Source organism: Erithacus rubecula, assembly GCF_903797595.1.
Source record: "Erithacus rubecula genome assembly, chromosome: 2".
In the NCBI taxonomy this organism is placed as follows: domain Eukaryota; kingdom Metazoa; phylum Chordata; class Aves; order Passeriformes; family Muscicapidae; genus Erithacus; species Erithacus rubecula.
Window position 1 is genome coordinate 22,368,260 of NC_136685.1, and position 27,612 is coordinate 22,395,871.

Below are 27,612 nucleotides of genomic sequence, written 5' to 3' on the forward strand. Positions count from 1 at the left end.
AGCCGGGGCACGGCTGCGAGTGCGGGAGCACCGCAATGCCTCCCCGAGCCGGGGCACGGCAGCGGGTGCGGGAGCACCGCAACGCCTCCCCGAGCCGGGGCACGGCTGCGAGTGCGGGAGCACCGCAACGCCTCCCCGAGCCGGGGCACGGCTGCGCCCGGAGCTGGCAAAGGGACAGCTGCCCTTCCTCCAGCGCTCGCTTCGGACTCACGGGCCGAAAGTGCGGGGGTGGGGAGAGGGAAGGGGACCGCCAGGAGAAAGAACATTTTCTTCTGACCTACGCTAGGATACAATTCATACAAACTGAGCTCATCAGTTATAAAGGCGCGCGCCTCGTTTTGCACGGGGCCGAGGAGCTCGGCCCTCGCTGCAGCCGCTTCTGGCTGGGGAGCGATGGGGATGGGGATGGGCCGGTACCGCGGCCAGGGCTGCTCGCAGGGCCGGTCCCGATCCCGATCCCGGTCCCGGTCCCGGCCCGGCCCGGCGCCAGCGCGGCCCCTCCCGCCCGCCCGGAAGCGCCGCGGGCCCGGGGCCGCCTTCCTGCGGCGCGGCTCCGCCTCCGCCGGGCAAGATGGTGGCGGCGGCGGCGCTGCAGGAGCCGTGAGCCGGTGCCCTCTCCCGCTCTCTCTCTCTCTCTGTCTCTCCCCGTCCCTCCCGGCCGCGGTCGCCGCCGCCGCTGCTGCTTGGCGGCCGCCTGGCGGGTGTGCCCGGCGCGGCGGGCGATGCGGGCGGCGGGGCCGCGGGGCTGTGTGTGAGCTGAGCGTGAGCCCATGTGGGTGTCCCGGTGAGGCCGGGGGCAGCGGGAAGATGCTGCTGTCGCTGGTGCTGCACACCTACTCCATGCGCTACGTGCTGCCCGCCGCCGTCATGATGGGCACGGCGCCCACCTACGTGCTGGCCTGGGGCGCCTGGCGCTTGCTCTCCGCCGTGCTGCCCGCCCGCTTCTACCGCGAGGTGGATGACCGGCTGTACACCATCTACCAGAGCATGGTGCTCTTCTTCTTCGAGAACTACACGGGCGTGCAGGTGAGCCGGCCGGGCCGCAGCGGGCAGGGCAGGGGCTCCGGCGGGCCGGGAGCGGCTCTGGGCTCGGCCCCCGGCCCCGCGGGCCGCCCACGGGCAGGTGCGGCCGTGGCCTGTGCCCGGGACCGCAGAGGATCCGCCTCGTTCCGCAGCCGCCGCTGCTCCTCTGGTGATGCTTTTCACGGAGTGTTGGTGTTGTGTTCGTTTTGCAGGTCGGGGAAACGGAAGAGATGCGACACCGGTCGTGCTCTATCAGCACTTGAATGGCAGCCGCCTTTGCACACTTTGAACCTCACTGGCCTGTGCTGCACATCTGTAGTATTAAATTGGCAGCAGAGGAGAAAGCTGTCGTCAGCTATAATTGTACATAATACACGTACGAGTTTTTAATAAATAGATTGCTTAATCTCTCAGTTATTACAGATTTTCAGTTTTCGTGCAGTCTGCCTTGTGTCACTCTTTGGCCCGTAAATTTTGTATCAGCCATGGATTGTGATTATTCAGGATCTCAGTTTCAGGTTAATAAGTCGGAACTGGAGGCCTCTCTTGTATGATCAGAGAGGTATTTGCATTCAGGTAATAATACCTCACAAAGTACTTAGTGTTTGGGAGGTTATATATTTGTCTGTAATTTGGAAAGTAGGCAAGAAGACTTTTAATTCTGCATGTAAAAATAATAAATGGCAGGTGTTTTCTGTGCCTAAACATGACCTTCAGAATTTTTTGAATATACAGAAGGCTGTTTGAAGTTATCATCAGCTCTAGGTGCTTAAGAGTGAAGAATACCAATACGTGTTGACAGATAAAGGAGCTCAGACAAATAAGGTCTTCTTATATTTACAGCTAAGGTCTTTTTCCACTCTCTAATGAAGCATTTATTTCAGAATCAGGCTGGAGCTCCCCTGGTTTCTCCCCTTGAGTGCAGTTGTAGGCCTTGCTTTCATACTGACCCTTGGGAAACCCACAAAGCCAGCTAAAAATACAAGAGTTGCACAGTATGTATGACATGAGAGTAAATAGAACAGATACAAAGCTGAAGCAAGATCTTCTTTTAGTGGTAGTTTTTGATCCAGCTTGTAATTTTATTTAGCTTTGTCTTAGCTTATTTGGACAAGAGGTAACTTGTGTTGTGCTTGATATATTAGGAAAAAAAAAAAGGAATATGGAGCAATAGTTCACAGGTACTTACAGTTTAGTTGCCTTCTGGTTTTTGTAGTATCTCTTGTGCAGATAACTTGATATGTAGTAACACACCTTGGTCATTAACTGCTGAAAGTAGCTGCATAGAAGTTTAACTTGTCTGAGAATGAATATATAAATTGTGATGGAAAAGCTACTCAAGCTGCCTACAACTTGTATGCAGACAGTAGCAAACACTTAGAATTTTTAAAAATAACTTTTGTCCAAAAAAATGCTTGTGACATTAAAGAAAAGAAAGTGCTAACCAAAAGAAACACAAGGCAGCCATCATCTGTTGACCTCTGTTTCATTTTATTGATAAACTTCATACAATCACAAAAATGGTGATGATCAATTACAGGCCACTAGCAGGAGATCGATTAAAATAATATTGAACTGGAGATGCTTTGTCACAGTAAGCAACAGATAATGCTAAGAAATGGTGGAAGAGGAGTCATATGTCATAGGATAAATAAAATAATAACCATGACTTGAAGGAAAATAAAAGCTTGGAAAACACAATGTGTAGAGATAAGAGCTATAACCCTTAAAATCCATGTGTCATTTGACTGGAAGATAGTCCCCATTTGTCTGAGGGAGAGAAACAGGGTGTCCTTTTAGACTTATTCTTGTGAGTGCTGCACGTGTTTTAACTTGAAACTTGAAAAGTGGAAAGTTAACCATGTGCCTGAGCGTGAGATTGGGATAGTAACCTGAGAGCTACTGTGGATGGGCTGTCTTAAGATATGCAATTAGGTGCAGAAGTGTAGCATCATTAAATTCAATTCCAAGAAACCAGCAAAATAGTGGCTTCATAAAGGCAGCTGTAGGGCTCTACTATTAAGGCACCATAAGAACCATGGCAGGGAGGAATTCTGCAACTCTTTAAGGTCTATTAATTTATTCAATATATTAAAGTGTGTTGGGGTATTTATTTTTGTCACTGGATAAATAGAAGACAACAACTTCATCCGTCAGAATACTGGAACTTCTTGTAGTTCTCAATCAAGTAGTTAGGACTCTACAGATGATTAAGTGACTTTTTGTTAGCACTGTTGCTGTCTTACTGTGTTTAAAATGTCTTTAATGTTATGTACTGTTTAGCATTCTTTGGTTTTGCACTTAAGGTATGTGTGGTTTTTAAGTGCAAGAACACTCTGTACCAGTTGTGGGTATTTGAGGTGTCTGATCTTAAAATAATTTGCCAAAATTCCCAGTAATGTGAGTGGGTATTAATAGGGTAGAGTTGGTTATGATCATACACGACTCAATTACTAGTGTATTGTGATATTTGTTTTCTATTTATTTATCTGCCAAGAGGTGATGTTTCTCTCTATCTTTTGCTGTTAATCCATTAAGTATCTAAATGTGTCTCCCCCTCACTTGCATGCACAAGTGTATTTTTCTTCTTTTTTTAATTCTTCTTGATTTGGATGTTTTTAGCTAATTCTTTAAACACAAAAACTGTAGTTCATGCTAGGAAGACTTTTTATCTTTGTAGCAAACTTCTCTGTTTTGAAATGTAACTAAGGAAGGTGATAACCTGATTTGCTTGATAGAAAATCTTGAAATACTAGTCTTTCCCTTTCTCTTAAGTATTTGACTTGAGATATAAAATAATTGCAGAGCTATAATTACTGTGAGCTCTGGATATTTTAGGTCCTAGAGAGTGGCTCATGAAGTAACTGCAGAAGTTTTTTACTTGGTAAGTATAAAAGTATTTACTTGTAAATACTTGCTCTTTTAAAATTTTGGGTCAGACTCGATTTTTTTCCACTGAAATGATTTTGTTTTACAAAGCCTAAGAGAACTCAAGCTAACTTGGCATCAGTTTAGGTTTTCCAATAATACTAGAATTCATTAATGAATTGCCAAAAATAGTCCTTTTTGCTGACTGTCATACAAAAGTTGGCAGTAGAAGACTGAAGAACCAGTACTGATAGTACAGAAAGCAACCACAACATCCCAGTGCTGTGAGGTAAACTTGACAAAGCCAGTGTGACTATAAAGTGAACTCCTATAATGCTGTGTAAATTTGTCAGTGCAATTACAGTTTAGTGGGCGTCCATGAATTCTATTAAGGAGCTATAAATATTTGAAATTAATTAATCTGACAATGAAAATGTGTAGATGTGATAATGGAAAGTGGCACAGAGAGAATGTCCCTGCTTTGGCCCTGTGTTGCTTTGCACCTGTGCTGCAGGTAAGATGCAGGTGCCCTACAGCATGGTTTTCTAGGAGGAATATAAACCAGGTGCTTGAACATTGTATGAAATGTAAAGAGTCTCAGAGAGCAAAGGATGTTAATTTTATCAGTGATGAGCTAAAGCAGTCCCTGGTACAAGCAGGTGCAATTCATGCCCTTCAGAGGACTTGCATCTGCATAGTTGGTTTCGCCCCAGGTTTCTGAATCATCACGTAGCTGATAAATTCTGGTTGTGTTACTACTTTTCTCTTTAGTGTAGCAGGGAAGTCTGGTCTCTTCCATTTTGAACAGACTATAAACAGCTGAATCTTACCATAGAGTGTGAAAACCAGGATGGCTGCAAGTAAGCCTGTGATTGGAATGGTTGAAAGGCTGAAAGGACTAGTAATTCAATGTGATGAATGCTCTCATCTCTCTGACCCTGAGCATCTTATCCCTGTTGCTGTCAGGGTAATGAAATTAATGCCCATTGTGTTTGTGCACATGTTTCAGATCAGATGAGGACTAAATGTTCTTCAACTTTTTTTGTTGTAATTGTGTTTGATATTTTGTACTGAATGCTGGTGAAGAAATAATAAATCATCACTCAGACTGCTTCCTAAAGGATCATTTTCATCTGAAAGGTTTTGACAATTGAATGAAATCCATAATTGAATTAAAGTGCATGGATTTTGTTCAGTGCTTGTGTCAGCTGTGTTCCCTACCCCCACTTCCTGAAGAATAGAATTTTTTGGAAGCGGTGTTTTTATTAAAGACATTATGAAAGTCTGGTTTTCGTTGTCTTTACAGAACTCTGGAAAGGCTGTGAGAATCAGATAATACCTCGGTGTTGTTTAGTAGAGCTAAGCAATTATTTTGTAAAATACAAGAGATGCTTGTTAAACAGTGCAGTGTGCTTCCTGGATTGATATTGAAGCTTGGACTTGCTGTGTCTCAATAGGGTTGAAAACTACATAGGTGTAGAGCAAACTTAGAAAACTGGGGCAAATGTGCTGTTGATCTCTTGTCAATACTTTCCAGTGGAGTACAACCTGGAATTTTTTTCCTGTCTTGGCTTTCAGGAAATGTGTGAGGAGAGCTTGGTGTCTGAGGTTGGGATGGATGCTTAGTCTTGGAGCTGTTGGCCAATTTGCAGTGGGTGTCTGTGCCGATCTCTGTTCCCAGGACAGCAACCTTACCAGACAAGATTATCTTTACTTAATTTTTGCTTTTGCTTTTGAAGCTGTTCAGCTGTCTGGCAAGTAATTCTTGAGGGCCCAGGGTGGCAGTGCAAGTTTGACAGCCAAGTTGCAGCATACAGGGAGGTGCTTCTGGTTGCTGTTGCTGAGGTGGTTTGTCATCTCGTAGGAACCTGTTCTTCCCTCTCTGCACTGGGAGGCATCATAACCAGGCTGCATCATGGCAGGGTGAAGGTTTGGCTTCTGACTGCTTCCTCTTGGCAGGTGTGAGTGACAGGGTTTGGTTTTTTTAGATGAGGACCCATTTCCCAGGCAAATGACATAACCAGAAAGTCCAAAGGAAACATAACTTTTCACCCTTCTTCCGTTGTGTTTGGAAGGAAAGTGCTGGCAGTTGCATTTTGCCCATGAGCCTGGGTGTATGAACCTGTGCTTGAGCTTCCTGAGCTCTCCCCACTGTGTGGCAGCTCAGGGGAGGGAGGACACTGGAGTGGTGTGGGAGTTGAGTGGGAAGGTGCAGAGCTGCCATCAAGGCAAGCCTCTAAGCACAGGTTGGAGCAGAGCAGCCTTTGAGGGCTTGAGCTTTCCTCGGTCCTGTAGCTTGCAGCAGTAACCCCAGTTAGTACCTGCTTATGTTGCTGCTTTGTGAAACAGTGTTAGCTATTGCAAGGCATGCTAAGAGGTTAAAATAACCATACTTGTAATTTAATTGTGATGGTACAAATAATGAAATGAAGGTCTTGGGGGAGTGATAGAACTTTGGGGACTGGTGCAATGCAAAGACTGAAAAGAAACTAGGATAAGGTAGTGAAGTGTATCACGTTTGTGTGGTAAACTTTTGAAAGAATCCCAGTGAAATTTTTCTGCTGTGGTGAAATTTTTCTGTCTCCATTAAGAGGGTTTACCCTGCTTCATTTCATTCGAGATTTCAGTGTACAGATGTCTCCAGGATTATATGTGTTTTGTAGTATACAGCTAAGATTTTTGCGTTATTAGAAGAAAAATTAAGTGATACCTGCTAAGCCTGAGAGATGCAACTTTCAAATTGAGACATGTGCCTAATTTTAGGCTCTTACATTCAACTGTAGTATGAGGCAGCAAAAATAGATAGATTAGGTATGTTAAGTTTGTGTTCTTTCTGCCTTAGGTATTGCAAACCAGATATTTGCATATATCTTAATTTTTATTCTTTGCCTTTGACTGTAGACCTGAAGGTGAAAGTGTTGTCCTTCAGGACTCTTGTCCTGCAATGTACCATCTAGAATTCCAGTCTACTGCAGACCCAACTTTGGGGCAATCTGGGAAGAATTTACAATGGAGAGGTTCCACATTCAGTGTGGTCGTGATCATCCTCCACTTACTGCCTGATATATGAAAAATAAAAAAATAAATAAAAACTGAGGTCTTGTTAGCATTCTTAAAATCAAATATCAGCTACCTGAAGCAAAACTGCTGTTTGGGTTCATAAACTAGCAGCTTTGTGTGGAGTTTTGCCTAGTATATGTTTTTTAAATGGCAAGTCACAACTGAATCTGAATTTTATATCAGCCTTGTCTGTTGCAGTCCATAATGTAAAAAATGTGTGTTTACATTTTTAGGTTAGCTGCATGTACTTATGAAAATATCAGAAAGTATGTGTCAGGTAGGAAAAGCTAAGGAGTCAAATGACAAGTTTGAATGCTCTTACAAATTCTGATTCCAACTATTTGACCAGTAAGTTTTGCAATCTCATGGTTTAATTTTAAAATTTTCTATTTAAATAAACTTTAATATCTTAAGATTTTTGGTATAAGGACTTTTCAATACAATTCGTCCTTAGCATAATTTGTTACATTTGAAAATAAAAGTTGTATTTATCACTTTTTTGTTTTAACCTGCATGATTTTTATACCCTTTACTCTTTTTGTATTTAACTGTTCTGATAGATCCTGGGCCATGGAGTTTTACAGTGCTCTTCCATGCCCTTTTCTTTTGCTTACATAATATGTTTGGATACTTTATGTAAGGGTGATTGTTAATTTAGATGTTTTTTCTCCTGGTACTCTACCATCAGACACTGTTCTTGCTAAGAGAAGATTCTGTTCATAGTTAAACACTTGAGTGCAGTTATTTCAAAATTTTTCCCTTGGGCTTGCAGGCAGGATATCCTTTTTTTCTCAGTTTTAGTTGTGTTGGATAAAGTAAGCTCAGATGTCAGGGATTTTGACAATACAGTTATGAGGAAGCATATCTTCTTGGGGGAAAAATACTCTTTAATCTATCTTCTGTCACTTTGAATTTATCCTGTGAAGGGATTTGGTATAAAAAGCCAGGGAAATTATTTTCTTTTGTTCATTTCATTTCTGTCAAATACTACTTGTCATTTTCTCTGTTACAACAAGATCCTGTGTGGAAGTAGAAAATAGCATTTATGCTAATTTGATTTCTAAATATGAAGTAAACTACACACGATTTGGTCAAATTTGTATTTTAGCTCATGACTAGGTATAAAAAAAAATAGTTTGGATTGCTTTGAACTGTATTGTGGTAGTTGAAATAATTTTACCTGATGAACTTATGGATTGACTCAAAGACTTGCTATGTGCCATTTCCTAGGGCTACTTGGGAATCTGAGGGCATGCCTGTTTCTTTTTGAGTAAGCAAACACAGTGCATAGTTCCGAGCAAGCTGCAGGTGAACTGGCTCGTTCACATGCTGTGGTGGTGAGCAGAGAGTGATTTTAATGTGGTGATTTTTGAGGCTGATCACTTTACTGTGTTCAATTCTGGAGGCAGAATTGTTGCAGATACCTCCCTACATGTTCTTATGCTTAAATTCTAAATACTTACTGGCAATGTATGGAGAAACTTTCAAAAATCCTCTTCCACAATCACAAGCAGAGACTAGAGACGTTTCATAATCATTCTCATTCATGTCAATTCACTGAGAGCTTCATGGGAGCTTTCAGACTGTACTTGATACAAGCAGTTGTAAGGATATTGCAAATAAAGATGCAAGCAACTCAGTGGAGTCCAAAGCATTTAGAAGCAAAGTTCCTATTACAAAGAGCTCTGGCTGGAGGAAACGCTGCAAACTGCCACAAGGTTTCCTGCTCATGTCTGGTGGGCAAAGGGTATTTCCAGAGTGAGCTTTCATGGACGTTACATATTTTCCACTACAGAAGGGTAATAAAGTAAACAATGGCTGCATTAAGTGTGGGTTGCTTTTTCTCTTCTTTTAAGGAAGTTAGAAAAATGTGCATGAAGAGGTCTCCAGAAATGCAAAAGGCTTATAAAGGAGACTTTCTCCTATAGAAACAGATGAAATACTTACTTCCACTCTTGCACTAGAAGACATGTTCAAGTTTTATGTAATACCAAGATGCCAAATATTCAGAAAAACACTCCTGTTGAAATCTCATCATATAAATAATCATCTTTCATATGTGTCCTGAAGTATGTGCAATTATTATTTTTAAAAAAAAGTCATTCTTGGTGATTTATGATGAAAGGTAGATGCTCTAATTTTGATTTTTCCCAGGTGGTTCCTGACTGTAATGGTAGGTTCATGCCTACATTGAACTCCAGTGTAATCAAAAGCAAGAAATTTGGAGAAAGATCTGTAAATTATTTGGGCACTGAAAATAGGACTTTTTCAGACTTAAGATGACAGAATGTTAAAATTAAAATCATTATAAATCTTGGGGTTTTTTCTTGCCTTTTTAAAATTTTGTTAAGGATTCATCAGAGAGCTAAGGAACACAGGAGACATTATCTTTAATTGAGCTCAGAAACTGTAAAGACTTTACAGTCAGCATCAGAGCAAAATTACTTCTATGCACATATCCAGTACATGGAAGAAGTATAACCATTCTAAAAGTTTGCCCATATAGACCATAAGGTAGTATAAGAGAAGAATGTACAGACTTTGTATTTAACATCTGATGGTATTATTTAGTCCTACTTAGTCTAAATAGGTTGCTACTATAGTTTTTATTACAAAAAGGAAATTAAATGCCAGTAAGTGTATTTTCTGAAGTTCTGTGCTCTCTGATTTAATCAAGTGAAAAATGTATTTTTAAAAAAATTAAATTACATTACATATAGAAATCTTTTCAGTATTCTCCAGAGCTTAATCTCTTAGCAATGTTTTTTTCACTGAGCCCCAGTAAAATACAGAAGGTTTGAATGAACTCTGCTTCAATAAAATGGATTGCTTTGTGATTTTATGGTTTGCTGCTGAGCTCACTAGAGCTGCCTGAGCAGCAGACTTCAGACTTGTCCCATTCTGCATTGAGCAGATAGTCCCTAAAGAGGTTATGATGTGGCAATAGTATGATTGTTACCCTAAAGCTGTGTGTCCTAAAGGTATTTTTAGAAAATTTATGAACTTTTTTTTCAGATCTAGAGAAAACGCAACTAAAAACATGAAAGTCCTTCCTCTTCTGTTTTATTCATGTTCCTTATGCTGTAGGCAAGTGAAACCTGTATCTGTTAATGTGAATAAAAGTGTTTCTCTGTCTTCTGTGAAGAAAAAATAAACATTTAAAATTCTTATAGTAAGACACCTGAGAAATTTGTCAGCCCCAAGAACAGATTTTTTGTCTATTATCTGAGTCTGCTTCTAGTCAAACAGGTAAATAGATTCTATGGTGTGAGGTGCTTTCTCAGAAAACTCAAAGGACTTGTGACATCAGGCAGGTTTTTAGTCTAAGAGAATTGAAAGAACTTGACTGCAGATGCCTGCAGCAGTGCTACAGAGTTCAGCTTGCACAGGGTATGTGTTGACTTCAGAAGCTGCTACCTGGTAGTCGTTTTGGTTTTTCATGCAAGCTCCAGCCTTTGCACCAGAAAAATTGTATCCAGAGTTTGTAACAAACAGATCAAAATATATCCTGGTATACTATTTATTTTAGTAGACCTTTTTGTAGTAGTGCCCAGCTAACAGAGTCTCTTGTCCCAAAGAGCACACAGTCCCAATTATTAATCGTGAAGGAATAGTGAAGTGGAGAGAGGTGAATTTTGTGAAGATAGTACAGCTGAGTAAGAAGTCTATGTAGTTCTTTTTAAGTGATGATGTCTTGACTTTTTCTCCAGAAGAGGGAAGAAATGTTCTCCCCTTGTTATCCTGCTTTTATTCCTCTTTCCAGTTGCTATTGCCTGTACTTATGAGTGGATATTTTTCCTGAACACGATGTTCTGCTTTCACAAAGTACTCCAGTGGACATAAGTTTTGTTTAAGTAACAGCAAAGATGGGAACATCATTCAATTCACACCTGGTTTCTTTGAATGGGGAAGGGAGGAGGGTTAAGAAGTCTGAGGAACCAAGACTGAGTGTGCTGGTAGACTGATAGACATCAGATGAGATGGCCCAGGTTTTTACCAGCAACAACCAGTTGCCTTGCCCTAATGCTGCTGAAGCAGGTCACACTAATCAGAAGATCTGCTTGCAGATCAACTTTTAATTGCTCCCATTATCAGCCACATCCAATTACAATATTAAGGTGATCTCTTTGCTAGGAGTTTGATGTGATCACCAGATCAAGCAGATCTTCTGATACTATGATTACTTTTACCTATAGTTATTTTTGCCATGGCAATGTTTACTGAGCTGATATTGCTATGACATGATGAAATGATCTGTTTAATTTTCTTTGGTATATAAAGATTTCATAAGAAGAAAAAATATTTTTTAACCCTAAATTAGGAGTGTCCACCTTGTTTCAGTGAAAACCTGTGTGCCAATTATGGTTTGTTTGGGTGTGGCTGCTATGCAGGACTGTTCCACATTGCTACGTGACCTACCATATTAGCACAGCATAGCTGACTATGTTACACTGGAAAAAGCAGTCTGGTAGGGAAGCTGAAACTGGTGTCACCAGATCACCCAGGAGCTCCCATTTGCATGCCTAGATTAGCCTATCACTGAGTTAGTACATTCTCCCTGCAGAACTACTTGTAATTTCCTGTTAATTCAGCAAAGCTTCACCTGGACAGGACACCCTGAGGTGTGTCTTTTGGCTGCTGAGCCTGTGAACAGCTTGGTATATGGCATCCATGGAAGCTGGGTTCCAGCCTTCCCCCAGAAGGGATCTAATAGCATGCAGTTTTCTTTATTTGAAACCTCACTGTATTGAGCTTGACAGTGCTGCTGTGTAAACAGATCTGAAAGGCCCACATTAACACTAACTGTATTACCCATTATTGTAAACTGGGCTGGGAAGCAACCAAAACATGGCTAAAAGCACACATTTCAGTGTTGTGTACACAAGTAGTGTTTGCAGTGTTAGGCTGTAAATCTGCATTTTAAACATTTTCCCTCAAAACTCTGCTTACTTTGGCTTGCTATGTTGCTCTTCCTTTTGACTTGTTTTCTTTGCTTGACTTCATTGTGCCTTTTTTTTTTTTTTTTTTAATCAGCAGATTCTATTCTAAATGAACAGGTTCCTCACTTGCTTTGCTGTGGCTGACAGGGCATTAATCAGTTCATTTAGCTGATAGGTGGAATATATGGATACTGTAGTGTCTGGGGAGCCATGCATGAAATAAGTGAAACACTATGCTGACATTCAAATTACCTGCCAAGCATGTCCTGCACGTCTTGCCTTGCTTCCCATCCCTGCCTATGCTCTGCACAGCCTGGGAGCAGCACTGCTCCTCTAGGAGGGCTGGGAGTCTTTAAACCACTCTGATGTCTTCAGTTCACTTCCAAAGGGACTTGAATACAGCTGGGTGCTGTGGACTCTTGTTTGTGCCCTGCTGTCCCTGGAGAGTCACCCAAGGGCTGCCTTGAGCACCGTGCTAGGAAAGCCAAGGTCATGGGTTTGATCACCATAAGGGCATTCACTTAACAGGAGGACTCGAGGATCTTTGTGGGTCTCTTCCAACCCAGAATATCCTGTGATTCTGTAATTCACTGTGCTCCCCCAACATCTTTGGCACCAGCAGAATGAGGAGTCAGGGGTTGCACAGCCTCTGCAGCAAGGAATTCTGCAAACTTATCTAAGAAAAATAGCAAGAAATCAGAGGTTTTCTGGAGGCCATAAAGAATACTGTATTATTAGTTCCTTCTGCAGCTATAATATACGTTAAGTGCTCTGGTTTACCTAAACACATCAGATGGCCAAAAATTGGAGTCTTGTCCTGAGCAGACTCTTCCCCTATTTCTCCACAAGCAGGTTAATTCTTCATACCCCATCTCAAATGAAAAAGGACATTTATGTAGGATACAAATCTCTTAACTGTTGCCCTTCTGTTGTGTATGGTGAATCTTTTCAGAAGCCAAATAAAGCTAAAATGCTTTGGGCTGGGAAGGAGAGCTGTGTGGGTGCCCACAGAGTAGGTGTCTACTGGGACTGCAGGCTGGAAGTTGCCATTCTTAGCTACTTGTAGTAACAGTTGTAAGTTTGTAGCTCAGTTCTTTAACTGTGTGTCTAAGCTGCTGGCCTTTGATGAACTGTGTAAGCCTTTCCTCGAGATCAGTGAAACGGGCAGTGCTGAAGTGATGATGCTGCAGATAAAGCTGGTGCATCCTCTTAGGCTGAGCCATCTGAGCAAACAAAATAGAGCTTTCAGATTTTCTCATTCTTACCTTCACTTTGAAATAAAACATCCAGGTTTTGTGTGTTTAATGAGAAATAATATAAATAAGATTTTTTTTTTTCTTTTTTAGTTCTGTACGGTTTGGCCATGTGTTGTATCATGAGTAAAAGATGTTGGTCCATTGCATGTAAACACATCTAACCCTTAGGGTAGACCATCATGTTGTGCATAGAAGTTGTTTACAGGAACAGTGAGTGGGTGTTCCTCTGGGGTTAAAAAGTGAACTAGATCCAACCTTACTGAAATAAAAAATTACACAGATTAACTGTTATATTTGGCAAACACCGGCATGCATTTTTTAGTGGGAATGATCCTTTATATTTGTTTTTACCCATGCAATAGTCCAAAGCAAGTGCTTTAAATTGTGGATTTGATTGCACTTGAGATTCTGACTTGATACATTAAAGTGGAAATATTTACAAGTTGAAGTTATAAATTGTATATTTCAAACCCTGTTTCTTGTGTAGAGCAGCCCTTGGGGTCAAGGGCAGGTTTTGTTTTCCTCTCATTCATTGTTTTTTTTCTACATTTTAGAAAAGCTCAAATAACATTCAGGACCTTCTGGTTTAATGGTTTGCTCTACTGGGCCTTCTCTCTTACTCTAAAATTTTCTTGCCAGAAACTGCATAGTGGAGTCTTAACTTGAAATTAAAGAAAACAGTATTTATGGATGTTGTGCATAACAGTGCTGAGAAAGCACACATTTGTAAAATGAAATTTTAACTCTAAGTGAGAGTAGGAGGATTTGTTTTGGAGGAATTTGAACTGTAAGGGCAATCCTCCATTTGCTACCTTGCTCTAAACTGTGTGTGGTATCTAGTGTCAGCAGTAAGGTTATAAATTCTGGTATTTCAATGAGAAGACTACTCCTTTAGCAGAATCTTCTTCAAATTTCTCAGATACTGTTCAGAATATACTTGTCAACTGACTTGTTACAAATATTGTTCAGTTAGAATTTATTGTGCATGCATGCCTTTTTCTTCTTTTGGAAAAATATAACTGAAATTATATCCTCTTTTACTGTATGCTGAATGATCACATATTCACTGAGTATCTCAGTTCACCAATATCTGGTTTTGGCCTCGAAAACAAAACTTCATCAACAATGTGGTCGTATTTTTAAAGAAACAGCATGAATGTGAAAAGTGCAGTGTTTTTGTGGGGTTTTTGCCTGGATTTAACAGTATGAGGCATTAGCCATCCAGTGCCACAGGTTACCTGAGAGATGCACAGTTTCCAGAGATGCTGGTAGAGACCTTCTATAAGACTTGGTGTACTAAATGATACCAATTAAGGTATGGATGTTAGTTCTTCCTGATGAAATTCCAGTATTGCCCAGACCAGGGAAGTGATGATAATAAGTGGGTAAACCTCTCATATAGCACTTCACTTTTTTGGTAAATGGAATAATTTCAAAGTCAAATGTCTGATACAGCCATCTTCTAGAAATATGGAATATGTCCATTGGCAGAACACTGGTGAAGCCTACCTAGAATGTGCTAGAAAAACTAGGTTAGAAAAACTAGGTTTCATTAAATAATGAAAGTGTTTATTAAAGGTAATTGAACAGCAGCATTGGTTCTTCAAAATTAGCATTATTTAATTTCTCATTTTATATTTGAAAATAATTGAATGAATCCATTCTAAAAGGTGACCTAGATTCTAGCATCAACATCTTGTTTTGTAGTCATGCTCTCAGAAGGTTGTTTCACTAGTAGACCAGTACCTTTCAGGGGTGAAAAACTACAAGGTGAAAGTGTGTCTTTAATGTAGTAGAGGAAAAGGTATTTAAAAACCTGCTGTTTAGAAGCCACAGACTAATTTAAAGGCCCCCCTTAACCTCATACTCTTTTTGTTAACTCCTGATGGTTAAAATCATGGCAAATGGTTGAGATTTTGTTCTTGATCTAATCCAGGAAAATTTACCATTTTAGATTGAATGAGAGCAAGTGTGTGGCTAAAGCATGTCTTGTTCATTAGATGTATAAATTAAATGGTGATTTTGCACATGTCTGTGATTCCTCATTAACTTCAGTTATATTAATATAGGGAACTTGTGGCTGAAGGTCACCTTACATGGATCCAGTTCTAGGACTATGGCAGAAGAACCAAATAAGTTTCTTAAGCCCTCATTAATTAATATTTACAGCTTTGTTGATAAGTCAGTTGTTTGTGTGGGGGTACTTTGTCTGTTGATGATGCTATCTTGCTGACAGTTTTCCTAGTAAAAAGCCAATTACTGCATTGGATCTCATCACTGCCTAATGCAATGAAAAATTATAAAGTAATACTGCATATTTTTTAATTTTTTTTTAGGTAATTATCTACGGGGATTTGCCAAAAAATAAAGAAAATGTAATATATTTATCAAATCATCAGTGTACAGGTTTGTATTTTTTTTGCTTGTCTTAACAGTTTAATAGCTTTAAAAAATCTACTTGTCTGTTTACTGTGTCTCTTTCCAGGCTTGCCCTAACAAGCAAGAACTTCTAGTTCAAAAACCTTTAGTGACATTTATGCATCCAACATGTACTTTTTGTTTCATCAGTGGCAATGAAGAGGTGATTTAGTGATTGCGTTTGGCTCTTGTCGTTGCAGTTGATTGGATTATCGCGGACATGCTGGCGATCAGGCAGAACGCGCTTGGCCACGTCCGGTACGTCTTGAAGGATGGCTTGAAATGGCTTCCACTGTATGGCTGGTACTTTTCACAGGTGAGCCACTTGCCTCTCTCCTTGCTGTTTGTGAGCCAATATGTAAGATGTACTAACCCCCATGCATGCTGTGAAGATGTAGTTCTGAGCTGGCATTTGGTTATTTGAACATGAAAGCAGCTGGTTTCACTCAGTGTACTTAGATGTGTGTCTTAGTTGAGAAACAGTTACTAAAGATGCAGTTTACTTTTCCAAATGGATACCTATTATGGATAGAATTAAAACTGTAGAGTCTGTTCGAAGTATTTCAGAATATTCTAAAACTTTGTTCTTTATACAGTCCAAAACTCCAGTTTGTAGTCATGCTCTCAGAAGGTTAGCAGAAGGTGCAAATAGATTTTTTTACTGTGTATCATGCTACAAATTGGGAGTAAATTGGCATTACTGTTTGATGTACTTCTTTGTTTTTCAGTTGTTTTGGTTTTAGCCCAATATAAAGGGGAAAATTTGGATCTTAGTATAGTGTGGAGGAAAGGCAGATAGATTCTGCCTCCATGAAAATGTTTGGACTTCAGTCAAGCAAAAACCTGAGTCTAACAGTATTCCTACCTTTTTCTTTCTTCTCTTTCTGTGTAATATTCCTTTTATTCCTTCTAATCTGAGAGCTCAACCTCATTTGATTCAAATTTATTCAATTACTGAGAAATAGTGGGCCACGGTCCCTGAATGGCCAACATACTAAGTGGATATGATCTTCAGTCTAAAATGGTGGAGAGCAGATGGCTTACTTCCCTAAAATCCTCTATGAATTTATCACATTTATGGTTTGCTTTTTCTGAAAGCAAAACTATATCTATTTGAAACAAAATAAAATGTAGTGGTGGATGGTTTTGGAAGTACTGGCCTTTTTGTAGGTGAGCAGAAATGGCTTTGTGGCACTTATCCTAGGGTTTAGATGGGTGCTTAATTATTAGAATAGAAATGGGTAAAGTTTTGGGTAGTGGTTCAAAAGTGCTTATTCAGTAAGACTTTTCTCCTTTGTCTTCTCCATTTGATCTTAATGTGTTCTCTGAATATTAGTCTGCTTTCTGTCCCTCACCCCATTGCCCAGGCAAAGAAAAGGAAAAAAAAACAAAACACATGCTTAAGAAAATACTTTTAATAGAATTAGACAGTTTGATTGAATTGGCTGCCAGTCCTGTCCAAGAGGGCAAGAAGGTGGAGAACACTGAGAGAAATATGCTGGATATAATTTGAACTGTATGTTAATTTGTAAAGGAGTATATGAAGAGTAGGTAACTACAGGTGTATGTCCAAATAAGATGATTTACTCTTTCCCTCATATTTGCATCACATCCAATGTCTTCAGCTTGATGGTTGAAAATCTTTGTTGTCTTCTGGATGAGTACCTTAGTGAGTAGGCTATAGATCTAGGTTGGAACATGGGTGGTTGCCATTGTTTCTGCCAAAATTGGTATGTTTAGAGAAGTATGTGCTGCAGACAAAATGAGAAAGCTGGTCACAATTTCTTTTGTTGGTAGATCTGCTGTCCCAGTCCCCTAAATAACTACAAACTGTCAGACCCTGTCATACCTTACTAAGGGTATGCATTAGGAGAAAATTGAGTTTTCAGTTGTCTAATGCTTGCTCTTAATGCTTCGCTACATTTTTTGTCCACAAAAGTGGGTGATCTGCAGCATGGAAATATTTTACTCTTTGTCCTAGCCTTTAGTCATTACAATGGTGGTGATTTAAGTCTGCTTTAATTAAACTACAAACAGGATATATATTCCATCTAGTATCATAGGTGTCCAGAAATTTTTTTTCAAGATTTTGGAAAATTACTTTTGCTATGAGGAATATCCGGTGCTAGTTTCCTGAGCAGTATATTGACTGTTAAAAGGAGGTTCCTGTGGAAAGTAATCTGAATGACACTTACATTTTTAATCAAAACATTTTTAATTAAATAAATATTTTAATCTAATAAAATCTGTTCAGCTTTGGGCTACTCAAAAAATAACATTTCTGCAAGATTTAGTGGGGGCTGGTTATGTATATTTTTATATGTATATTTAAATATCAGTGGCACAATTGGCAGGCAGGGATGACACATATATGCTTAAATGACTGAGACGGGATGCAGAAGGCCTGCAGTGCAAGCTAATAGGTATTTTTATTGTTTTTATCACACCAAACAGTGCAAAAACATAAAACACTTCCTGCCCTTCCTGTTGATGTTCTGTCAGTGATGTCACTTACACTCCACTAAAAGTTTCCAGAGCCACATAATTACGCCATGCTTACGGAATTCATATTCCCTTCCTCAGGTAAACATCCTGTTTGGAAATAAACGTGGTCTGGATGTCCAGGAGAGCAAAATTCAGGCACAAAGGAAGTATATTTGTAAACACAATCCATTGTTGACTGAGAGAGGGGCTTTTAAAGTACAGCGGAAAAATATTATAACCTTAAAAACAGTACTTCCAGAAATCTGTTTTGAAGAGTGTTCATATATTTGATCTCTTACTGAAAAGGAAATGCAATACAAATTGGGGAATTTGAGCTATATACAGTCACATAACTAGCATTCTTCTTTGAGGCAGATAACTAATAGCAAGGAAAGAAAATAAAAGAAACACTTAAATTAACCTATTATGTTCCAAGTCTGATTTATTAGGTAGTACCGATTTCTTTTCATAAAACTGTCTTTATTATTTTTGAGTGGATCTGAAATTTTTTTTCTTGCCCCTATCATTTGCTACAAATTCATCCCATGATTCCTGTTTGCTTATACCATCCGATTCATTCCTATTTATCTTTATACCCTGATGCAGCTGGGATGTAATTTTGAAAAGTATTTTTGATAGCCCCAGTTTGCTTGACTTTTTAACATAGGAAGTATGTCTTTATCTTCTCTGTTAACCAGCACCAGCTTATGCACTGTTTTGGTTATTCCTGAGTTTTAGCCATGTATCCTGCCCCTCTTTAGCTTTGTACCTCTGAGCCACAGGGACCTGCCATAGTGGTGGAGTTGGGTGATGAATGCAGTGAACCTGATCTTGTGATACTTTGTCTGTTCTTATGTTACATGACTCTGTACTCATTTACTTGAGAAGTGCAAATCTATTTCTGAGCATTAAAATGCCTGGTGTGCGACACTAGATCTATCTTTGGTTTCATGGTGTGTGTCCCTGACCAAACAGTCCAATAGTAACTTCATTTGTCCAAGTTGACAAATTAAACAAGGAAAAGTTGTTTCAGAATGTTTCCAGTTTATTGCAGCTGATTAGTAATTTTGTGACAAGTGAATACCTCAATTCCAGGTTTCTCTTATTTATCAAAGTTTGACCTAGCTGAGCTCAGAGAGAATGATGACTTACCCATTACACGGAACTCTTATATAGTAAATGAATTTTTTCTCATCCCAAACTGAGTTTCCCCTTCCTGGAAGGGGTGGTTGTGTTGAGTGTCTGAATACAACTGTACTTAAGTCTGCTTAAGACTTCTGTTTTCCTTTAATAGTGTCAGATCTTGAAAATGGTCTTATATGTGGAGTATGAAGATAACATGAGGCTCTCTGTTTACTACACAGCTGAAGAAATCTTTTTCTGTTCATGCTGCTTTCTGTCTGGAGCTGTTAAACTGCTTGTGGGATGGTCCCAATATCATGCCACAGCCAAGCTCAGTGAGCTGGGGAATTCTGTTTGTGGTTTTTGTTCCCCTGCCAGTCACAGCAGCAGAGCTGAGTGTTAGAGCTGGCTACTTCACCTTGGGAGGGAGCCACAGATGGTGAAGTTAAGACAGAATATTTAGTATGCAGTTAATGCATAATTGGCTTTCTGTTCCCTTTCACTGCAGCTTTTGAAGTACAACTCAAAAGTCACATCAAACACCAGTAGCACAGCAGCTGTCTCTCCACACCCTGAAAAACAAAGGCTGAAAGCACTTTGCATGGCCACCTTTTCTTCCTGCCTCCTCCTAGCACCTCAAATTTTATTCCTGTCCATGCCATTGACACAGCTCTGCACACAGCCACCTCCCCTGTTTCTACAATGTACTGTACCTTTTCATGAGATCAGGTATTTGAATGAGGCTCAGCTCTTAGTTTAGTCTTACTGTCACTTTTCTGTTAAGTAAAACCATAAATGGACAGAAGTTGTCTGACAAATCCTAATAGCAATTGTCATGGTGAACAGAAAAGAGTATTACCAAGCTATGGAGTCAGCTAGAAAACCCATGAAAATAATGTATCTTAAACATGAAATTCTGTTATTTGGAAGCTAATTTTGTTTTTTCCAGACTTCATTGTGTCAGTAGTTCATAGCTGGTGCTTGTTTGTTTACATCCTCTTTCTCTGTAGATAAAACAACAGAAGAGGGAAATGATAGGGCAAATTTCTCTTTGTGTGTATTTTTACTGAAGTTTTGTTATAAATTGTGTGCAAAAAGTTATAAAATTAATCTCTTAAAGGACATAATTTAACTTTTAATAATAATTTGCAGTAAAAATGGTTATATAAAATTCTTTGCCTTGTGAAGATTTTGGTTTATTCAATTATTATCTTGGTATATATCTTCTTTATTAAAAGTTTGATTCTCTAGTGAAGTGAATGGAGGTTTTCAAGACCTATGCTAGTTACTTTTGTGCTATTCATAAATTTTGTATGTAGAAGTATGATATTTGCATTCCCAGTATTTGCATTAGTTACTATTTAATAGCAGGCACATAGAAGTGAAAGCATTGACCTGTAAGTACTTGTGAGTAACTTTAGTTCTGTGATTTTCCCTTGGTACACAAATGAAGCTGCATGTCAGCATTGTTGGGAATAAATACCCTGGGGTCACTTCTAATGCCATCTTCTAGTTAATTATTTAATACCTTTAAACAAGACACTTCAAGTGTCTTATGCATTGGGGGTTTTTTGTGTCTGATTTTTATTTAAACAGATTTTGTGAACGGAAGTATATGCAAATGTAAAATTAGTTTCACATGTTTTAGTGATAGGAGAAAATGTCTTGTAGGCAATTTGCAGCGTGAATCATAAAGATGACTTGTCATTGTCTCTTGTTTGAGCTATTCTACATTAAACTACTTAAATATTTAATGCTTTCCCTTTTTTTTTTTTCTCTCCGATAGCATGGAGGAGTCTATGTTAAAAGAAGTGCCAAATTCAATGAGAAAGAAATGAGAGAGAAGTTGCGGACCCAGATGAAAGCTGAGACTCCAGTAAGCTTATACCTTCCTTCTCATTTCTTTGACTTTTTTAATGGCAAAGGCTTGTTGGAGAAAAGAGCCATGCCCGATATCCACAAACTACTAAGATGGTAATCATGGATTTGTTTTCTTTCTGTGTTTTTACAGTTACTTTCTGTGATTAGAGTGATACTTCCAGTTAAACTGAGGAAAATTTGACTGGTTCTTTATGGTTAACAGGAACTTTGTGATCCTCTCTGTAGAGAACAGGGGGGATCTGTACTTAGAACATGAACTGTAGTACCTTTCTGGAGAAGCCAGTATTTCAAAAGAGAAGCCCTCTGTTTCAAACGACAATATTTTGACTACTGTGTGCTTTTCAGAGACTAATATGCTTGACTTCTAAAAGTCAAGAACCTTTCCTACCAAATGTTAATTAGTCATCACAATGATCAATCATTTTTAATGGCAATGACATCTTAGAATTGAATAACTTTGTCTGCTATGCCTGGAGGAAGGAAAAAAACCCAAAACAAACTCTTGATAATTTTCTATTTGAAGAATGACTGTTACTGCCAAGTGACTTTTCTCATGACTCCCTGTATGGTTTGTGGCTCAGTGGTTAGAATCACTGTGCTTTGCTTTCATTACTTGCTGTGCATTAAATTTTTTTCTTCCTTTTTGGCCAAGCTAAAAAAAAAAACAACTCAGCAAGCCTTGATATAGAACAGTTAAACTTCCATTTTATTTAAAATTGTGTTATTAGGACTTAGATTCCCCATATTGTCAAAACTTTTATAAGCTGAGACTAGGGTAAAAAGAGTTCATGGGTTGTTTTGACATTCATAATAGTTGGTTTTTTTATTTGGAGATTGTGAGTTTATATTTGTGCATGTGTCTGTGTTGAAAAACTAAATTGACCATGTGCTTACTGAGAAATCTAAATGAGTAAAGTGTCCCTATTTCAGACAGTATTCAAACTCATTTTGTCTTCAACTAAGATTTAACTTTTTTTTTGTTGTTTTAATTAAGCAAAGAAAATTCCAATTGTTGGCATATAAATTAGGCCAGAAATACAGCAACTAAGCAGTGTCTCATCAATGATGTCCACAGAGAGGATGGTCATGTTCAGTGGTGACAACCTGCACCCTAACTACCAAGGAGGGTCCTGGGATGTAATGAGTTTGTGTTGCCTCATTATTTGCCAAATGTCAGTGGTAAAGATTCTACTTGCTGTAAAACTTGTGGTGTCATGGAATAAGCAAAGGCTGCTTGCAGGATGTGGGAAATATTGTAGTCATCCCCCTAAACTGAGTGCTGGTTAAATTCGTTTTAGTTAGTCTGGATTAAATAAACTAGCAAGGTGTTTTCCTACATAGGCCCATGGGTTTCTTGCTAGCTAAAGAGACAGGTTCTGTTTGAATCTGGCTTTCTGGCTTCCCTCTGCACTCCCTAAAAAGCAGGGGTTTGTTGTTGTTATAAGATTTTCATTGTGGTAAGAGTTGTAATTCGAAGTCTGTGTTAAATCAATCTCCTTTATAAAAATGTCTATTTTTTTCTTTTAATACAATCTTGGGAAGATGTGCCTAGAAACTTATCTGATTATGTCCTTGGAAACCTGCAAATGGGTTCAGCCTTGCTGCAGTGTGTCATTTTAGCACAGTGGGAATGTGAGGAGAGGTTTAAGCAAAAAGCTTTATTTAAAGATACGACTGATGTGGGTTCTGCTTTCCATGTGATTAGTAAGTGAAATAAATCCAGAATTCTTTGTTTGTGGAATCATCTTTCTTCTCCCTCCTGAGTTGTGTGTAGATTGAAAGCCTATACCTAACCTATGAAAGCTAATGCCTAATAAATATGGGACCACTTGTTTTTTACTGCAGTTTAGCTCTCTGGGAGTTTGTTGGCATTGGAAATGAGCACAGACATGCATACCAGGCAGTTGTTGTTGCCATTTGCCTATTCAGGTGTTGCACTATGGAAAAGAAAGAAGTGTAACTGCTGCAGAAATTAATTTTTTAAAATCTCTCAATCAAACCATATAGGGAGTGACACTTAAATTTACAAAACCAAAGTTATCATAGCCTATTTACTGAGGCAAATGTTTACATCTCCAGGGGTACCAGCCACAGATCACTGAGCTGTCATTTGAGGGAAGACTAAACTTCTTATAGCCCACTTTATCTGAGAATTTCAATATAGATGCTATTAAATGGCCTTTAACCTACAGTTACTACTGTGAGAAGAACATGATAACCTGTGTCCTTATTTCATTATTCTTGCAGTTCTGCAACTTAGCATGACATTTACGAGCAACCATATTGCTTTTAGAATGAAGACATTTTGATCAAGCATGCCCTGAACTCATCAGCTTCATGCAAAAATAACAAATCTATGACTCTAGAATTTTCATGGGCTGTATGCTACAGCTCAGGGTGGGCTTTCCTCAATTCAGTGGGCAGCTGGTGTAGCTTAGTCATTCTTTGTGTACATGGTAGAGTTCTTTCTTTAATGTAGTGCTAGAGATGAGCTGGCCTTTCAGCTGCTCAGGAAAGATTTATGTACCAATAAAGAAGAGATGGACAGGAATCTGTGTTAAGGGTCACGTTGTTATTTACAATTTCTCTCCACATACAATTTAAACAAAACAATCCAGATGATTAATGCTCAGTCTGTCTGGAGCCATCCCTTTTCCCATTAAGAAATTGAAGATGTGAAGATTGAAGACAGAACCAATATTCTGTTCTCCTTAGCATAGCAAGCTCTTTACTGCTTCACTGTGGACTTTTTTTTTTTTTTTTTAATTATGACAAGTAAATTGGAGTTTAAACTGACAGGCAAAGTAAGACTTCCTCTTGGCCTCTTACATGCACAGTACCACTTGATTAGTGCTCTGTCTCCTGTGCAGACAACATTGGACTGTGTGATTCTCCTTGCTCACCTTGTTTTACAAGTTCCACCCATCTGTCTGCTATAAACAACCCCTTTCCTGCCCTCAGGTCTGCAGCTGGCCCACACTTCTTTCAGATTCAGCACAGCAGTGTCAGACTGGCACAAAACTGATACCAGACTGAAACACTATTGCACCTGTGTTTTCTTAGTGGGGATCTTGAACTAATATGTTTTCTTACTTATTTCTGGAATTTGCTTTGTTTTTCAAACTCTCATTGAATTATATGTTTGAATGATGCATTATTGGGACTCTTGTTGATAAAATTCACTCAAGATGGTGTGATTTGGTTTAAAATTCTGTAAAATTTGACTGATTGCTGACTAATTGCAATCTTTCATCTTGTTGTGAGAGCAGAGACTGTTACAGTGTTTAAAGAACACTTTTGTGTTAATATTGTTCTAATGTGAGCCATAGATGAATGTAAGCCCAATGAATGAGTATCCAGCTGTTACTTGATATGCTTAATCTACTCACTTTATAAAGTTAACTCTTCTGAAGAGCAAACTATTCAATTTGATAACTGAAAATGTCACTTCTTTTTTTTTATCATGCATCAAGAGTAGTAAATATGCATTCTGAGATGTGGGATTTAACGTGTACAACCAGTATTTAGCTGATTACTATGTGCTTTGGTTTGTCATTCATGCACTCATAGAATAAATCACTGTCATGGGAAGAAATACCAATCAAAAATAAGAACATAGAGGGTATGGATTCATTAATACAACTGCTATGAGTTTAATGTTGTAATTTGGTAATATGTTTACTAATTTGCAAGTCCCTGACAACTGTAAATCACGGGTGTCTTTGCCTGCTTTTCACATATAACCTTTTGTATTTTGTTCCAATTATACCAGATAAGCTTTCTCACACCATATCCCTTTCAGTTATTGATCTGAGTGGTGATGTTTCTCATTCAGTTGACTAGAAGCGTACTTTCTAGGCAGTAGGCTAAATGGATGTACATATGAATCTGTCTAGCTGTCAGGATACAATAGCAGTAATAATAATATTACAATTAAGCAAGTGCATTGCTTAAGACGGCTTTGAATTTTGTAAATTAAAATATTTGTTTTCCCTTTGTCACATGAGAACAGCACAGGAAATGCAAGATACTTTAGTCAGGAGTTACCACTTCTTGATGCCCTATGTTCTTCTACAGAGTTGCATCTGCTTAGTCCAGGATGCCCTCCAAAGCTCTTGGCCACCTTTTCTTGCTGTATGTTTATGGTTGTTCTGTATTCCAGGGACTCTGTATTGCTTTGCTGCTTTCCCCTGCTCCACCCCTACCAGCTCAATTTGTGGCACTGTGATCTATCTCAAGGACTTCCTCATCTGCCCTATCCCCTCTCTGGAAGCACAGCCCCCCACTTAGTGCCATTGCTGTTTCTTTTTGCCTGTGACACCTTGACAGTGCTGGGCAAATGAAGCATTGTTATTTAGGACAATGCAGTTGCTGTCTTTAATTCATTTCATTTGTGGGTTGTGACAAGTGCACTGACATTCCACTGGGGACTCTTCAGGTAGCCCCTGATTGGCAAAAAGCAGATTTGCATCTTTTTTTAATGTTCTGGCTCCAACAAGAATCAATATGGTTCTACTACATGAATCCTGATCCACTCCTTCAAGCTTTCAAATTGATGGGAGGTATCAAGTTTATTAACACCCACTCATTCCACAGAATGAACGAAAATGCCACATATTTAAGCATAGGGACCTATTGCTTGGGTTAAAATTGGTGTCTCAATGAATTAGACACTGTAGTAATCCAAAACTGTCTCTGCCATTTTGAACATGAGCACTGTATTTTGCAACAATAAAGTGTGTAACTTTTATGGAGCTAATTGCCCTAATTGAAAAATCTGTATTAAAAATGGCCTAAACTGCAGCTAGTGTTTCTAGGCAATTAAAATGTTTCTACAAGTTCTTATCCCAAGTTCACGGGAGCTTATTTAGTTATTTAATTAGAGATTTGTAGTTCTTACAGTCTTTGGAAAAACTGCTTAAGGATTTAACTTCTGCTGCCCATGGTGGGAGAAAAGCCAGTCATATAAGTGGTTCTGGTAGGCTGAACTGTATTGGAAGGATATCTTTGTCTTGTGCAGGACTGTATGTGAGTATAAGTAGGTAATCTATTTACATTCATGAATTCTACTGTTAAAACACTCCTAATTAGCTATATAGTAGGTTATTATATGCTGAATTTAAAGCAAAAGTCACTTTTTTGCCTTGTTGATATGCTTTCAACTCAGAGATACTCAGATTCTGGTCAATAGACCTGTTTGGCTGCTTGTGTATTTAAAGGTTTACTAGAATAAGTAAAATATAATTTCAGTCCCTGGTTTGTATTACACACGTAGGACTGGAGTAAGTAGATACTGTTCCCTGTTGTGTAATCAGCTTTTGGGGATGATTATCTGCTTTGAAGACCAGTAACAACATTGCCTGCTTCTAAGTGCTGAGCTATGTACCAAGAATGGTGTTCCTGTCCTGTGTGCTTCACTTGCTTTGCTCAATGACCTTTTACAGTCACTGTATTCCCCTTTAGAGCTGAGCAATGCAGTCTTAAATGAGGATGGAGAGGTAAAACTGGAACACCTCATCTTGAAGTACCATTTTAAGCATCCAAATTGCAAGATTTGAACATAAGCACATTTATGAAAAGAAAATCTGGGTTTCAATATTGTGTCCTTTCCAGCTAACTCTGAAAAGTTTTACTTAGTTACTTAAGTATCTCAACATTATACTTTATAGATAGTCTAGATGACTGGGGGAAGTGTGGACTACATCTAAGGTCTAAGGATTCCTGTACTTATCCCCGTAATCATGCTACTGTTATATATGAAAAAGTGAGCACCTTGACTCTGAAACCCATTTTCTTTTGTTCCCTCACCATCAAATCTATATGCATCTTGGATTTCTCTTGGTCCTTGAACATTCTTGTACTTCATCTGTCCCTTCCAGTTTCCCCCAAACATATTGTGACAAGCACAGTCTTTCTCTTAGCTCTCTTTACTGACACCAGTTTTGCTATTTTTAATGGGTTTTGGTTGTTTGTTTGGTTTTTTTTTTCTCTGTCAGGTTGTAGGCTATATACTCAGTTCTCCTGTTTTCTTGATCTCCAGCTGGATTCTCTGGTTGGCAAATTTCCTAGATTTCTTCCCACCTCTGCATTTTAGTGCATCTTTCAACCTTCCTCACTGCAGGGTGGTTCTGGAGAGGTCATTTGCTGGGGCTTCTCTTTTGGCATTCAGCCCTTTCTGTAGCTGTTCCTCAATAATTAAGTGCAAATACCAGCACACTCTGATGTTTAGTGGGCCAGAAGCACAAAGTTGCATTCCTGTGTTTTAGTCAGTAGTATTTATAATAATTAATGAATTATTGTATATTTCAGCATAAGGAAAGACAAGAGGCAAGATCACTATTTTTCAAAAATTAATTTTTGAAAAAAAAAAATGGTCACTTTGTGATATATTTGTTTTTTCAAATTCTCTTAAAACTGATACTCTTGTTGATATCTGCTGCTCCTGACTTGCTGACATGTGTTGACACAGGCTATCTCCCTTCCTAAATCACATGGAGTTTTTTCTATGGTGTATTTTCAAACAAAAGTGTTTTGAACCTTAAACAGTAAGTTTCTTAGGG

At 39.0% G+C, this 27,612-nt stretch overlaps 1 protein-coding gene across 1 annotated transcript in view; it reads left to right on the forward strand.

Moving 5' to 3' along the window:
• Positions 1 to 535: 535 nt before the first annotated feature.
• The window catches only part of AGPAT5 (1-acylglycerol-3-phosphate O-acyltransferase 5), a 52,462-nt gene continuing 25,385 nt past the window's right edge, over positions 536 to 27,612 (forward strand). The window contains exons 1-4 of the mRNA XM_079329247.1: positions 536 to 1,026; positions 15,484 to 15,553; positions 15,766 to 15,881; positions 20,958 to 21,047. Of these exons, the coding sequence (XP_079185373.1) occupies positions 808 to 1,026; positions 15,484 to 15,553; positions 15,766 to 15,881; positions 20,958 to 21,047 (495 nt within the window). The 5' untranslated portion in view covers positions 536 to 807. The remainder of the gene's footprint in view (positions 1,027 to 15,483; positions 15,554 to 15,765; positions 15,882 to 20,957; positions 21,048 to 27,612) is intronic.